This window comes from Cyprinus carpio, chromosome A20 (assembly GCF_018340385.1).
Source record: "Cyprinus carpio isolate SPL01 chromosome A20, ASM1834038v1, whole genome shotgun sequence".
Classification (NCBI taxonomy): domain Eukaryota; kingdom Metazoa; phylum Chordata; class Actinopteri; order Cypriniformes; family Cyprinidae; genus Cyprinus; species Cyprinus carpio.
In genome coordinates, this window is record NC_056591.1 from 11,302,313 (window position 1) to 11,319,067 (window position 16,755).

At 37.3% G+C, this 16,755-nt stretch overlaps 1 protein-coding gene across 1 annotated transcript in view; it reads right to left on the bottom strand.

Annotated features, from left to right (window-relative positions):
- LOC109112900 (potassium voltage-gated channel subfamily H member 5-like) overlaps positions 1–16,755 on the bottom strand; it is an 87,575-nt gene that overhangs the window by 37,064 nt on the left and 33,756 nt on the right. The window contains exon 8 of the mRNA XM_042777608.1: positions 13,507–13,936. Within this exon, the coding sequence (XP_042633542.1) occupies positions 13,507–13,936 (430 nt within the window). The remainder of the gene's footprint in view (positions 1–13,506; positions 13,937–16,755) is intronic.

Genomic DNA, 16,755 nt, shown 5'->3' on the forward strand with positions numbered 1-16,755 from the left:
TTTAAGCACTAGTGAATATGTTTTCACTGTTTGCTGACACATCACTCCCTAAAGCAAAGCACACATCTGCTAAATTCACCCACATTCTTTTAGAAAAACAACAACAACAACACATATTGTTTGCAGGGGATAGTTGTGTACCTACCTAATACCTGCCTGTCTATCTGCCTCATTACCTATCTGTCTGTTTATCTATCTACAGTATCTGCCTACCTACCTGTCTGTCTTTCTGTCTACCTATCTATGGTATCTACCTACCTACGTGTCTATCTACAGTATCTACCTATACATTTTTTTTTTTTTTTTTTTTTATATATATATATATATATATTTTATTTTATTATTGTGTCAAATTTTGTTGAGATACATGCACGATGACAAAGAGGAAGGATCAAGAGTTTTTAATTTTAATCAGGAACACAGAATTAGCTTACTCAGACAGTCACACAGTCGTAGTATAGATGAGGCCAGATAAACTCTAACTGAAACAAAGGGAACTAAATACAAGCGATAATGAGGTGCACATCTGAATGGAATGATTAGTTAACTAGGTCACTATGGCAACAAACTCAGGCAGGGAAAAAGTGTGAATCTAACTGAACATAACTGTGACATAACGCCCCCTTCTGGAAGGCGCAACCTTGCACAGGAGGACAAAAAATGAAGGAAGTTCTGGGGGAGAGAGGACATCCAGTCAAACAAAAAAGTCCAAGGTGGTGCTGATGGTGGTGAAGTCCAAAGGGAGGCCTTGAGCAAAGGAAGATGATCATTGATCCAGGCCACGGCGGCGGCGCAGGAGGGAGAAGCCATGGGGATGTAAACACAGATGCCACCAAGTTGACGACTGGAGGCGATGATGACGTGTAGGGAAGAGCCCACCGCTTATCCGTAGAGCTGATGCAATGTGGGAACTCCGATGATCTAGGCAGCTGCGACGACTCCCTGAGATAGTGGAAGGGATCCATTTAGTTGAGCTGGAGCTACCAAGGCCGGAGGCGGAGACTGAGGGAGGGAAGGAGAAGCTGGAGGAAGCCGAAGGGGTGGAGGGCCGGAGAGCAACGACTGGCCCACAAGTCTGCTGCGTAGCGATTCCCAACCCAGGTAGAGCTGACATACTGAAGGAGTCCAGTGAGGTTGAATGCCCACTGGTCACTGCCGGCATCGAGGGAGGAAGGAGTGCAGGTGCAGGAGCCTGGCAACAGGTCGAGGAGGAGTGGAGTATGCAGAGGCAGAAGGCGGAGCCACAGGCTTCCCACATCCAGATGGCTCCCAGCAGGCCCAAGGTGTTGACCCACCACTGAGAGGAGGCACTGAGGGACTGATAGGAGGTCTGCATGTCTGCATTTGTGATCGGAGAAGGGGAAACGAAAAAAAAGTGATTGTTTACACTATAGAGTTGTGGTTTTCAGTTCTAGTGGTCGTGGGCTCTAAATATTTTGCATGTCTCTCCTTGTTAACACATCTGATTCAGATAAGCAGCTCGTTAGAAGTGAGCTCTGTGCATGAACTGTTTTCCCATTGACATGGTCCCTACACAGTGTTCATTGTTCTCTACTCCCTGAGCAGGGGAAATCTGTTAAAGTTTACCTCACTTCGGAACATTTATTCACAGATTTGCGCTGCGCAACGTCTTCTCCCACGGACAAATGTGACCTCATATACCTCTGTAAATAAATACAATTTAAATTCACGTCTCGCTTACTTCAATGCACTTTGAATGGAACATATACGTTCGCTTCAAGCTGGAATCCTGGCAGAATATCCTGTGATGTCCACTTCGCAGGGCACTTACATTCGAATAGAACAAACTTCTGAAACCATAAGAGAAACATACAAAATGTGCAGAGCAGGAGGGTGCGATGACTGGAATTGACAATTGAGAACGGCTGCTCTACACAGCTCAAAACTCGCGTGTGAATCATCGGTGGCAAATCCTTTACATATGTAAACGCACTTAGAGACTGTGAGTCAGAACAGCCGGCACTGTAGTCTTCTCTCCCAGGATCAGGAAACAGTCCTCCATAAAATGTGCTGCACACTAAATATTTGGGTTGAACTGTTCTGGAACAGTGTTGTAAATACAACTTAACCACTGATTTCTAGTTGTCCCCTCTTTTGGAAGGCCAAACAAAGTATTTTCGCTTTCACAAAGAAACAGTGTCTCCACAACATGGCGCCTGTGGCAACAGGGAGAATCAAAGGTTACGCCTTCTTTCTTTGCGTAAACATTTGGGTGGTGTTATGCAAATCTTCCCACATCGTGATGTAGACATGTAGGGGCGTGTTAGAACAAGCCATTTTAGGGGGGTGTGGTTGACTCTTAACTTTTATAAAGAATATTTCTTTGGGTTTGAGACTTTAGTCTTTGCAACTTTACAGATCTTCTTTATGCACCAAGAGCTTGTAACACTCCAAAGAGAAAGGAAAACTTGAAATCGCATAATATGAGCCCTTTAACTTAACTAGGTCACTATGGCAACAAACTCAGCCAGGGAAAAAGTGCAAACAGAAAATCGAATCCAATTAAACATAACTGTGTCTGTCTATCTATCTACTTACCAACCAACCCGTTTATTTATCTATAGTATCTATCTCTTCCGCAACTGCAGAAAATTTTACTCCCTGAAACATCTCTATAAATCTATACATATCACAGAAAAAAAAAGAAAGAAAAAAGAATTGATTGATTTAATATTATTCAATACTGCTGTTTTGGAGTCTTAAAAGTACAGAAAGTCAAACATTACATTTAAGCTGTGCCTAGCATGATACACACTTTATAAATAAGGCCAAATGAAAAGAAGAACTATGAAAGGAGCCTTTCTGACATTACCAGTGCAGCTGAGTGAGCTTCTTTGATCACTGTCTGTGCCATCAGCAAAATCAAATATAAACAGTTGTTACTGCCTCAATACATACCAATCAAACTACACTGTAACTAAACGTATCTGTAAAACCCCACCAGATATACTGTAGATAGAAATTAAAAGCTGAAATACAGAGGGGAGAACATAAGAGCACTCTCAGATCAAACTCTCCCACTTAATGAAGATGTTCAAAACATTCTTCAAAAATGATATTAAAACATGCTCTCTATAAAGAAAAGATGCATGTGATGAGGTATTTTTTTATAATTTCTCTCTCTTCCACTTCTGTTCATAAAGCATCACTGGGAAACTGTTTGACATTACAGTGAACATGGTAGCAAAACCCTGACTGACTGATTGAAAAGTGCTGCACACCTCTGCCTACATGTACAGACGTAAGACTGCAGATATCTTGTGATGGGTAAAGATGTCGAAATAACGTGACTCATTGCTAATGAGGATTATATTAGCTTTCTTTCAGATTGATGAGTCATCATCCGGAGATCTCCCTGAACATGATTTATTCAAGAGGAGATAGGAGTCATTCCTTACACCTCTGCAGTACTGATCAGTATAAGAGGAACAGAAGGTCCGTCTAGAAGGCAGAGGTTAACAGAGATTTGACCAAGACACACACACATATATATATGTATATATATATATATATATATAACTAGAATCAAAAGAATTTTATTTCCCAAAGGACAAAGCAAACCAAGACAACATGGTCACAGTTAAGTCATCATACAGGCTTGTCACTTTTAGTTCAATATTTCTGCAAAAATATATAAATTTTATATACTTTATTTACTTTATAGGTGCAGAATACATTGGCTCAGTAAAGGAATTTTGGTAACGAAAAGAGGTAACGAAATCAGGTAACGAAAAGAGAAAAACTGAATAACAGGTTCATTTATAAATCTGCCACAATCAAGGAGTGGAGGATGGCGCTCCAATACTCTACATGTTGTTCCTTTCGTTTATTATACTAACAAGTGTTGGGTTAGTGAAAGATTGTAAGCCGTCAATTATACTTCAAAATATCGGGGAAAGAATATCTGTGTATGCTAGCATAATTACCAGCAAAAACATTACGATAATAAAACCTACAGTGCTGAAATCTTTCATTGGTTTGACCAATATTGATTTACTATATATATATACAGTATATACATATCAGCATGCATGAAAAATTCCCTCATGGCTGACACTTCCCCCTAATTAAGCTGGACTACAGGTAGTTAGTGAATAAAATGCATGTTTTTGTGCTGAAATACCACAATAAAATGATGCAAGTGTTTAGTGAAATAACCCAACAGTCTTTCTGATACGATTCAGTCATTTTTCAGCCCCTTATGAGGCAATGACCCAGATGAGTCAGTAATTGTAAGTTAATGTAATGCTCTTGTGCTTGGAGGAATAAAGTCGGCTCAGTTCCAGCATCAGCCCAACAGGGATAGATGCCTTAACACACGCGGTCAGGTTCAGCAATTACTACAGTGCCTGAAGGCAGACACCATTTCTGTCCATCACTCTATTTCTCTCTCCCCGTGTTGTACTTCTCTCCCATATCATTTCATATCTCCTATCTGCTCTTTGAATACTGCTATAGAGCGGGACAAACATATTTTGTCCGCAAATTATATTACTAATAGATGTAATAAGTAATTCAAACAATGTCAACTGCAATATGATAAAGTCATACTGTGGTCATTAACCTGAATCTTCACAAGACCAAGTTCTTGGCACCTGATTATGACATTAGAGTCAGAAAAGCAGAGTGTGTTTGACAGTATATTGCTTCACAGCTGTCATACAGCATGCAGCCTGTGACTTCTGTGTTCTGCTGGAGATGTCCGGGGTTTGCTCATGAGTGAGCGCCACATTCACAGTCAATTTGTAAGGTGTCACTTAAGCTGAAGATTTATAATGTCCACAGCAGGGTCAGAAATGAACCAGGACTCCTGAAGAAATGTCACACTCCAAAGTGACCCAAATGACAAACAATACAGGTGCATCTCAATAAATTAGAATGTCGTGGAAAAGTTCATTCATTTCTGTAATTCAACTCAAATTGTGAAACTCGTTTATTAAATAAATTCAATGCACACAGACTGAAGTAGTTTAAGTCTTTGGTTCTTTTAATTGTGATGATTTTTGCTCACATTTAACAAAAACCCACCAATTCAACAAATCTCAACAAAAACCCACCAATTCAACTAATCTCAACAAATTAGAATACTTCATAAGACCAATAAAAAAAAAATTAAAAAAAAAATTTTTAGTGAGTTGTTGGCCTTCTGGAAAGTATGTTCATTTACTGTACATGTACTCAATACTTGGTAGGGGCTCCTTTTGCTTTAACTACTGCCTTAATTCGGCGTGGCATGGAGGTAATCAGTTTGTAGCACTGCTGAGGTGGTATGGAAGCCCAGGTTTCTTTGACAGTGGCCTTCAGCTCATCTGCATTTTTTGGTCTCTTGTTTCTCATTTTCCTCTTGACAATACCCCATAGATTCTCTGTGAGGTTCAGGTCTGGTGAGTTTGCTGGCCAGTCAAGCACACCAACACCATGTGCCAAATCCTGCTGGAAAAGAAATCAGTATCTTCAAAAAGCTGGTCAGCAGAAGGAAGCATGAAGTGCTCCAAAATGTCTTGGTAAACGGGTGCAGTGACTTTGGTTTTCAAAAAACACAATGGACCAACACCAGCAGATGACATTGCAGCCCAAATCATCACGGACTGTGGAAACTTAATACTGGACTTCAAGCAACTTGGGCTATGAGCTTCTCCACCCATCCTCCAGACTCTAGGACCTTGGTTTCCTATTGAAATACAAAACTTGCTCTCATCTGAAAAGAGGACTTTGGACCACTGGGCAACAGTCCAGTTCTTCTTCTCCTTAGCCCAGGTAAGATGCCTCTAATGTTCTCTGTAGTTCAGGAGTGGCTTAACAAGAGGAATACGACAACTGTAGCCAAATTACTTGACACATCTGTGTGTGGTGGCTCTTGATGCCTTGACCCCAGCCTCAACCTCCATTCCTTGTGAAGTTCACTCAAATTCTTGAATCAATTTTGCTTGACAATCCTCATAAGGCTGTGCATCTTTTTCTCCCACACTTTTTCCTTCCACTCAACTGTCTGTTATCATGCTTGGATACAGCACTCTGTGAACAGCCAGCTTCTTTGCCAATGAATGTTTGTGGCTTACCCTCCTTGTGAAGGGTGTCAGTGATTGTCTTCTGGACAACTGTCAGATCAGCAGGATTGTCTTCCCCATGATTGTGTAGCCTAGTGAACCAAACTGAGAGACCATTTTGAAGGCTCAGGAAACCTTTTCAGGTGTTTTTAGTTGATTAGCTGATCCTGATAGTGTATGTAATGTTAATTTAACCAAGAAAATGTGACTGGGACATGAATGTACATTTGATAAAAAAAAAAAAATGAAAAAAAAAAATACTTTGAGGTAGTGTTTTTAATCTTTTGTTAGTCGTTGGTTAGATTATTTTATTTGTTTATAGGTTTTTGGTTTTTTTATTGGATTATTTTGCAAATTTAGAATGATTCAGTTCGATTCACAATTAAATTTGATTCAATTCGATTATAACGATTTGATTCTGCATTCTTTAAGCGCATTCACAGGATTATTTAAATGCTTCCCTTAAATTACACAGCAGCCTTTATGGTTACAGAACCATATAGGTTAGAGAAAAAAAAACACTTTTGTCCATTGTTAGACGCTAGTTTAATGATACTATGGCATGACATGGCATATGTAAACATTTATGTAATCTAAGATTTAAAAAAAGAGCTTTAAAAGTATTGTGCATAGGCTAACATTTTGTCACATCAGGGGCATAGCCATCATTTCAGAGGTGACAGAAATGTCAAATACAATAATATGTATGTTTTATTATAATTATTATTTTTAATATTATTATTATTTTTTTTTTACAAGGAATTTTTTAATTATCTATTAATTTGAACTTACTATAAGAAATCAAGTACACTGCTGGACAATTATCAATCATTTGTAATCTATAATTTTCTTTCTAATGGAAATTTTATGATTGTTTTATATACTATAAACAATTATTTCAATTTTCTGCACAGTATAAGGTAGAAAATATACTTTATAGTTTCTGTAATGAAATAAATGATATGTCAATTAGCACTGCATCATTCATAAATTTTATTTATTGTTTTTTGTCTTAACATTTCATCAGTTCATTCTGCTTTTTATTCAGCTTAGCTGCAGATAAAGCCTGGCACGTCTTTGAGCCCAAGATCACTTAATTTCACATAATTTTCATGAAATAAAATGCTATAGTATTTAACATTTCCTCTCCATTTGCGAATGATGATCCTGAAAGAAAAAGTGCACGATGTCTGTTTGCTAAAGCAACAAACGCTACTTTTATGCATCTGATTATCAGATAAATTACTGTCTGAAATTGGCGATTCACGATTCAATCATGTTTCGAGTGAATCGTTACACCCCTACTTTGAGGACTTTTCCTCCTTGTTTCAGAACATCACCACACACCACTTATGTATATATATATATATATGTGTGTGTGTGTGTGTGTGTGTTCTTTCTTGACCTAATACAACTTTTAGTCAGTTACCGATTTAAGAAAAAAAAAAAAAGATTTAAAAATATATTATATATATAGTCCGAAAAAAATGTCACATAGAATCATTTCAGTCACTGGGCATTTATGCATTTATCAGAGTGCTCTCTCTCTCTCTCTCTCTCTCTCTCTCTCTCTCTCTCTCTTTGAATAGTGAGGTCAATGATCTCTCTGAGCTTACAACAAAAGAGGGATTTACAACATGCAGTCTGTCTTCCCAAAACTAACCCTCCTTCTCCTACTGCATTAAGTAACCTCTTCCTCTCTCTGCATCACTACAATCAATATGGCACCTCAGAGAGGGACTCAGTCCCCTAAAGCTGAAGATGCACCACAACAGTGTCTATAACTCAAATTGTCCACATCTGTCTCCCAGTAGTGCCACTGGTTTTTATTCATTTTCTACCTCAGTTTTGGTGCAAACATTTTCCAAGTCAATTAGGCAGTAAACACAAGGAAATCTCTTGACACCTACACCCTTAACAGTTCACAATATTATCTGACCTAACTCAGGGAATTATGAGTCTCCTGTCAAATGCGAGTCAGGTTTGATCCTGGTATACATGCTGGTATACTGTGGACCAGTAAAGGTGACTGACAAATCACCAAGAGCCAATTATGCTGTTCTTAAATTAGACACAATTTGACAACAAATGCAGCTATTTATACTGTTTTTGTACAATATTGATTGAATGGACTGGGAGATCAATAAACCCTCTGGACCTTCAACTCCTGACACATTCTTCCTCCTGTACTTAAAATGCTGCACATAATGATCCATTGCATAATACATATCAGTCACTGTCCCTGTTTGCTGTAAGACATTATGGGTGATCTAGTCTCTCTTTTCCAAGACTGCAGCAGAGGCAAAAAGATTTGATTTACATTTGCAAATCCAAAATGTCTTTAGAGAGAAAACAACAGATGATCGTCAGAGGTGTGCATATGAGAGAGAAGACTCATTTGAGTAGTTATATATCAGGATACAAATTATTTTTCCCCTTTGGGTTCGACTGTCCTTCAAATAGAAAAATGAGCTTTTGCTATGTGCATTGAGAGTACGGATAACTTGTTATTTTTGTACAATTATATAATAAGTTTAAAAAAAATTAATCATGTGTTGTAACCCATACTAAATTCTATAATAAGTAATGGAATGCAGGTATATCATGTAATTAATTTGATTAAACATTTTAATCTCTTGACAGCACTGCTGTTATCAGAAGAACATGGATTAATGGAAAATGCAAAAGGAGCAAAGGTAAAACATCACCTGGACAGCTATGATCTCAGCCACTGTCAGTAATTAGAGAAGGCAGATCAATAACTTCACAAATGCAGGAATGCATCTTTGTATTGCACTGAATAAACAAGCTAACACATCACCTTTATTTGTGAATACTGCTGCTTATTGACGAATGAAGCATGAAGAAAAGACATCCAACACAACACTGCAACTGGTAAGTGGAAATGACTTTCCCAGTGGAGTGTTTCAGACGTCTTGTCATATGCAACACATTCAAAATGTCTAACAAAATATCATAAACTGTCATAAACTGATTTAAGTCTCCTTGAAATTATAGCTGTTAAAATAATGGTGAACCTACCAATCTAAATGTTATCTTACTGTCTTTATTATTTATCAATGCCCCTGAGAAAAAGAAGTATACTTCAGCATACTTAAAAAAAAAAAGAGTATGCACTATGGAAATAATATATTTTAAAATAATACATTTAAAAGTGAACTGAACGTACTGTAATGTTTCCAGACACTTAATTGCATGTTAATTTAATGAAAACGTATTCTAATTTACATTTATATTAAATGCAATTAGCTGAACTTTCTAATACACTTAAGTATACTTAAGTACATCTTTATATGCAATTTCATAATTATTTCTATTTCTGAAATATGGTTAAAGTATCTTGCCAAATACTGAAATATATATATATATATATATATATTTTTTTGCAATTTTATGAAATATATATATATATATATATATATATGTATTATTATATATTTAATATAATTTATATTGAAATGTGCATGTCATGTATTAAAACATATTTGTAATTAAACAGTTGCCCTTTAGCACTTTTAAAATATATTAACTTACAATATATTAAATGCAATACTAAAAAACCCACAACTGTTAAAATTATAATCAAGTACTTTACATGTGCTTTAGTATGTTAATCAACACATCAAAATAAGGGTACTTCTTTTTAAACCATGACACAAATTATTTAAAAGATTACTGAAAATGTACTTTTAATTTAAACTTTTAATTTGAGATTATTACAAAAAACGCTTATTAAAAGTGTATTTAAGTGTTAACATGAAAATGTAAAAAAAAAAAAAAAAAAAAATACAATTAAGTTACAATTAAGTGCCCTTTTTCATAAGGATTCTTATCTCTTTATGAAAAATCATTACATTACGAGATCACAAGTAACTGTATAGACACTAAACCTTTGGAAGCTTTATGTAAACATAAGGCTATGCATGAACTGAACAAGACAACAAGAAATATAACATTAACCATCTTCTCATATGCATGCTTATATTTGCTTCGGGGTTATTAAAAGATGCTCCTGTTGTTTGTTGACATGCTGAGAATGCACAGACACTTGCTGACTATAATGCCACTTTATGAGATGTGATTCCATTAGACATAGATCTGTTTCTTCTGATAATGTCTGCTTCACTGAAGGCAAATGTCTCCCCTGTGCTGATTGTAACAGTCCCCTACAACAGTTGATGCTTAAAGATAGATCGAAACAGGCTACGGAGGGTCATTACAGGTACTGCCGAGCTCTATGAGATGGAGAAACTATAATATCGGTGTACCAGGAACACATAAACCTTTGGAAAGCCCCTGAGTGAGACCATTACTGCTGACTGAACCGTACTGCAGCAGCGCTCTGGTCACTGCCAAAGAATGGACGAGGTTTATCGGTAGATACAAGCCCTATGAGACAGTGGTCACGTGATAGTGTGGCCCCAAGGAGTCCTGATGCATAGAGCATCAGTTTCCTTAGTCAGCACACACCAGAAGTCTTAACCTAGACAGTATTAAAATGTTATGCTGCTCAGATTCTTCTGAACTGCAGCCATGCATGTGTCTTACTCAAAAGAATGAGTGTGACTGAGCCAAAGAGAGGGAGATGTGGACAATTTGTTATGTAATGTATGTATGTTTTATTAATCAATTAAGACATGCCTTAAAGGAATAGTTCTATCAAAACTGAAAATCCTGTAAGTTTCTCATCCTCATGTGGTTCCGAACCCATTTGATGTTTTATCTTAGGAACATGAAAGGACCATGTTGGAAATACAAAGCAATTTATAGTATATAGGGAGAAAAATGACTCGAGAACTGGATCAGTGGATTAATCTTTCTTTTGAGCTACTTCTTTTCAGAGAGATAATTGAGATAAAAATCTGATTCATTCAGCAGTGTTGTTATTGTTAACTTTTCATTTACTATTAAAAAACTTAAATGAAAATAAAATCAGTTTAGGCTGAAGTACTAAAATGACTAAAACTGAAACAAAAATAAATGAAAGCTAAACAGAATCATTAAATAATTACTAAAACTGAAACTAAAATTAAAATTAATATATAAGCTAATTCAAAATATTAATAAATACTATAAAGTATATCAAACATACTAAAACAATCATTCAGAACTGATGATTCATGATTCATTCACAGTTCAGTTGAAGTGAACATTAAGCAGTTTTGTAAGAACTGATTACTACATATTATAAATTAAGAAAAAAACATACATATGTGAAGCTTCTTGAAAGTATATTTCGTGTTCCACAGAAGAAATTAAGTTGAGTATGAGTTTGGAACAACATGACAGTGAGTTTTCATTTTTGGATCAACCTCTAAGAGCCCCAGAAGCAGTAGTTCTTGCTCTCTCTCCTCTCTCAGTCCCACAAAGATACACTGAACCTTAACAAGCCCAGAAGCCCAGGATTTATGTTAAAAAAAAAAAAAAAAAGGAAGGAAGGAAGAACAAAGCAAATTCATGCACCAGCGAGAAGAACAAGACTCTAAACTGCAGCTCTGTTTCACTAAAATAAAAAGGCCCCGATGAGCACAGCTGGCTTTAACATGGTGATTAGCCTAATGCTAATTTCACAGATCTAATATAAATCTAGTCCCATTCATTAAACATTGATTCACTGACACTACACAAAAAGTACATCCACAGATCCGTGATTAGCACAAATATGACTCTAAGAACAGGCAATTAAACTCAGTTTGTGTAAATCTGCTAGTCTTTTTGAATTCATATGGTTCATTAATGCTAAATGTCTGCCTCATCATAATTTAGTATTAGCGGGATTTGGCTAATGCAATACAACAGAATACCACACAATGCACCATACTGTGGCACTGTGAGATAAATCCACAAACAACACAAGACTTTCTCCCATCTGCTGTCATTTGTGTGCACAGAGAGAAGTATGACAGAAACTCAGATGGTGCAGAACAACCTTGCAATAAACCAGCAGCAAGCACTGCGCTACTACACATCAGGAAATGATCAGCGCTGCGCTTCACTACTGCTAAAATTGATCTGAAGCCAGCTGTGCTTTATAAGCTAGAGTCTCCTAAATTAAACTACCTTTGGTCAGCTTTCCAATTACAACTTTAAAGCTCAATTGTGTAATTTCTGTGCGACTAGTGGCACTCACTGAAAGTGTAAAAATGAAAAATCACACCACTGATTGAGTCACAAGTGTCACGCTTAAACAAACAGAGGAAACCCCTTTTTTCAAAGAAATAAATCTACAGAATATTAGTAAATTTTCTAGATGGATGGATGGATGGATGGATAGATAGATAGTAATTTAACTGCCATTTAATTTTTGCAGAAGTACTGTCCTATATGCCTCTTCCTAAACTGTGCATTCAGCTATGCCACTGTTTCCTGTTTACACACTGATGCTGTTTTTCAGCCTCCTGAGTGGCTCATTTTACATTTCAGCCAAGAGCTATACAGCTTGCTTTACTGTAGCACATTCTATCTGCTAGCCCTGTGGATCTGTAGAGGATTGCTGATGAAACTGCTCAGTAACTCAGAAGCTGACCTGCACTACTGCTGGGCTACTACAGTACTGAAAATAACAAGTGATTGGGTGATGAAGAGCCAAGAGCAGCGTTATGGTTTCCGGAGGTTTAAAGCACACGCTTATTCGTTTTCGATTGAATGTATAGCAGCTTAGAGAGAGAGAAGATTCAGGAAATGTTTTCAAAGATACATTGCAGGTCTTATTAGGTCATGATGCAAATGTTTTTCTAAACAGAAATCCTGCAAAGGCAGAAAAATTGTTTTATATCAAATTATGTGATGTTATATGATACTATTAATGTGTCTGCAATGCTTTTAAAAAGCACTTAAAGTTTGCTGACTGCCCTAGTTGGTGAGAATGTAATAAACCGGCCGCTGATGCTATTTTAAGAGTATTCCCTACTGAGAATATCAGCTTAAACCATAAAGGATGTAATGATATTAAAATTTAAAAAAAAAGCTGGAAGCAAATTATTTGAAGTTAATCATGTCATAATGATGGATTTGTTTATTACAAACACAAAGACATTGACTGGAGTCATGTGGATCACTGTGATGTTTTTATCAGCTGATTGGATTCTCATTCTGAGGCACCCAATCACTAAAGAAGATCAATTAATGACCAAGTAATGTAATGCTAAATTACTCCAAATCTATTCCAATTAAGAAAGAAATGTATCTACATTTTGCATGGTCTTAGTGTTAGTATATTTTTAACAAATGTTCATTTTTGGGTGAACTATGTGAACAATATTGAGTTTTAACAAAAATAAACTTTAATATCAGCCAATAACAGGTATGGCACCAATATATCATGCATTCCTAATCTCCATACATTAATCGACCATTTAAGGCTCTATCTGTCTAGTAAAGCATCCATGAAGCAAGGTAACCATTTAGTGATACTCACAGCCCACCATCATCATGGCCACCGAGAAGATCTTCTCCCCGTCTGTAGTGGGTGCAATGTTCCCAAAGCCAATGGTGGTGAGACTTGTCATGGTGAAATAGAGAGATGATATGTAGAGCGTGTGCTTACTGGGACCATCTTCCCACTGGCCAGAGCCGCTGACATTGTAGCGGTATGGTGTGCCAATGCTGATAGCTAACTGATAAAGCCAGCTGTCCGTCTTGATGCTGTTGGTGGCCTTGTCTATGACCTCGTAATCACCAATGCTGTACCAGATGCAGGCCAGCCAGTGTGCCACCAGACCAAAGACACACACCAATAAAACTAACACAGCAGCACCGTATTCCAGATAATGGTCCAGTTTGCGTGCCACACGACCCAGACGGAGCAAACGCACCACTTTCAAGGAGCTGAACAGGCTGCTGAGACCCTGGCGAAGAAAAAGAGAATGTATCATCAGAGATGGGAAGAGCACACTAGCTGACCTCCATTACAAATCATATTTTAACATATGGAGAAAAAAAAAAGAAAAAAAGTACAGACCAGTTCACCCCAAGAACCATAACTAAAGATAAATAGTAAAGGTTACTATAATGATAACTACTACCACACTGCCATTATATCGTCTGCTCTTTAAGGTTGAGTGGATTCTGATGCTGTCAGTGTTATTATTATAATGATATTCCTGTGTGTCCTCTGTATCATTATATTTTTGATGTGAACTTCTCTATTCTAATATAATACAATGATATTTTACATTTTATCTTATCATCGTCGACATTAACACCTATCAAAATCATGCAGTATGGATTTATTTTTGAGAACTGAATCTTTTTAATGAGACTTTTTTTTTTTTACATTTTAACATCAGGACAGTTGTATCACCTTTTTAACTTTGTATACATAAAAATTATATTAAAAAATAATAATTTAGAAATGATTCATATTCTTTATGTAAGAGTTGTGTTCAAGTCATTGCATGTATCAAAATACATTCATGTATTTTTAAAGAAAACCAGACCAAAAAAAAACTTTTTTTACATTTTACTTCAATGCAGCATATTATTGCATAGTGTTGGTTGGTTACATGCTTCTCTGTGTGCAAAGTAAACAAACAAAGCCAGAAAGAAAATAATCATGTTTAAGGAAAAGTTTAGAAACATAAACATAAAGACATATTCATATTGGCTTATATTGATAAGGTGCACTTGAAACGTTTAGTCAGCATAGTTTCAAGGTGAGATCTTCCATGTTCACGTGAACATGAATAATTTCAGGTTGATGGGTGTCATATTTCAGCTTATAGCCACTTTGATCTAACACCTTCCATGTCAGAGGAGGAGGAGAGGATGTATAGCTGGGGTTCCTCGACTGATCCTACCACACATCCAAAAAGAATCTTTGATCTCATGATTGAACAAAGTATCATTATCGATCAGGCAAATTCTTTTTGATAACAGCTAATAGTTTGGATGTATGTTATCGAGTCTGTATCATTAAAGGGTGGAATAAATATAGTCTTGTTGGCTCTGAAAGCAAAATAAAGAGGATGCTTTCACTCAGCTACACCTACGCTTGCACTCTATCCCTTTGAACAAAAGCTTAAGCATTGCTTGTCAACTTCAGGCCAGTGCAGATTATAGATCTTTAAGAAAAAAGGCCACTCTGATTAACATATAATTGTACAAGTATTCTTAATGTACACAAATACAGTATTATCTCATAGGCGTGCCTACACAGAATATGTTGACATTTTCTACAAGCATCGTGAGAGAAGATCTGTAGAATGGATTTAATATGGCGTTAAACTACTGTACCATCTAAAGGTTCACTTGAGTTCATAGTAACAGAGGGTTAATCACTGGAGTTTGCTTGCTAAAATGGCATTTCTACACAAATGTGATACCCAAATGAAACAGGAATCAGATCACATGACCAAACTGTGTGCACTCCCACTGGCTGTAGCCGCAGCACATAGCTGCTCATTTATTTAGCATCACCAGTGACTGCTGTCATTCCCATTGAAAACAAATAACTGGGTCCAGGGTTACTGAAAATTTGAGAACACACCAATATTACAATTCTAAACAATACGAAAGGCTGATAATTATTTTCATATTAAAAAAAATGTTTTAAATGTAAAAACATAGGAAATGTAGCAATTAACAAAGCTCTAATATTTATTATTTTAATAAGCAGCATTAGTAAAAATAAATAAATATTAGCAAATATTCTATATAAATAAGTTTTTATTTTTATTATTTTGTTTAGCGGTTTTGTTGTAAATAAATGAGTATTAGAAATTATTATGTTCAGAATCAGGTTTTTAAAGTAGAATACACAGGAGAACTAGTAAAACACAACCATACATAAATGCAAACCAAGATGGACAGAAACTAGAAAGAACTAAGGTTATTTAAACACTGAGACTAATGAGATAATTAAAAAAAAGGTGAACAGAATTACATAATTAAGACAACCAAGAAAATACAGGTCAAAGGAAAACTAACACAGAAAACAACAGATATTTTCCCCTCCACCCAGGAAGGTGTGTCTTCGCACCACATAATGTCCAACTGAGGAGAAGGACAGGAGGAGCCAGGTGTTGGTCCAGAGACCAGTCAGGACGAGGCCCCAGGGCGGAGACAACATGCTGGGGACAAGCTATGGAGACGGAGCCTCTGGAGGTGGAGACCTAGATGGAGTTGAGCAGACTGGAGAGTCAGGGTGACGCCCAAGGTCTGGAGGGCCAAGGTGGAGCTGACGGCAAATGCAAGCGATGAGGAGATGGGACCCGGAAGAGTGTGACGGAGCTGGAGCGACAGAGGAAAATGGTGGAGCCTGAGGGAAGGAGCAGCCAGATTGAGCCAAAGGGATAGAGGGACGAGGTGAAGCCAGAGGAGTGGAATCCTGAAGCGGAGGAAGGTCGACAACTGACCAAGTCAAAGTTGGAGGGACGAGGGAGCCCAGTGGAGCCAGTGAGATGATGGCCCATGATAGAGAAGAGGGAGCAAGGAGCCAAGGCGGAGCCGATGGGTAGGAGGACTGAAGTGGAGTCCGGGACTCAAAGGCTGGAGGCGGAGACAGGGGATCTTTATGCCTAGGCAAAGCTAGAGATTGGAAGGCCACAGGCGAATCAGAGCACCTGGTTAGCGCTGATTGAGGGTAAGCTGAGGGACTGACAGGAACCATTGGAGGTATGGCTGATGAACTGGCTGGTTCTAGGAGAGGAGGCAGGAGAGGGAGGCT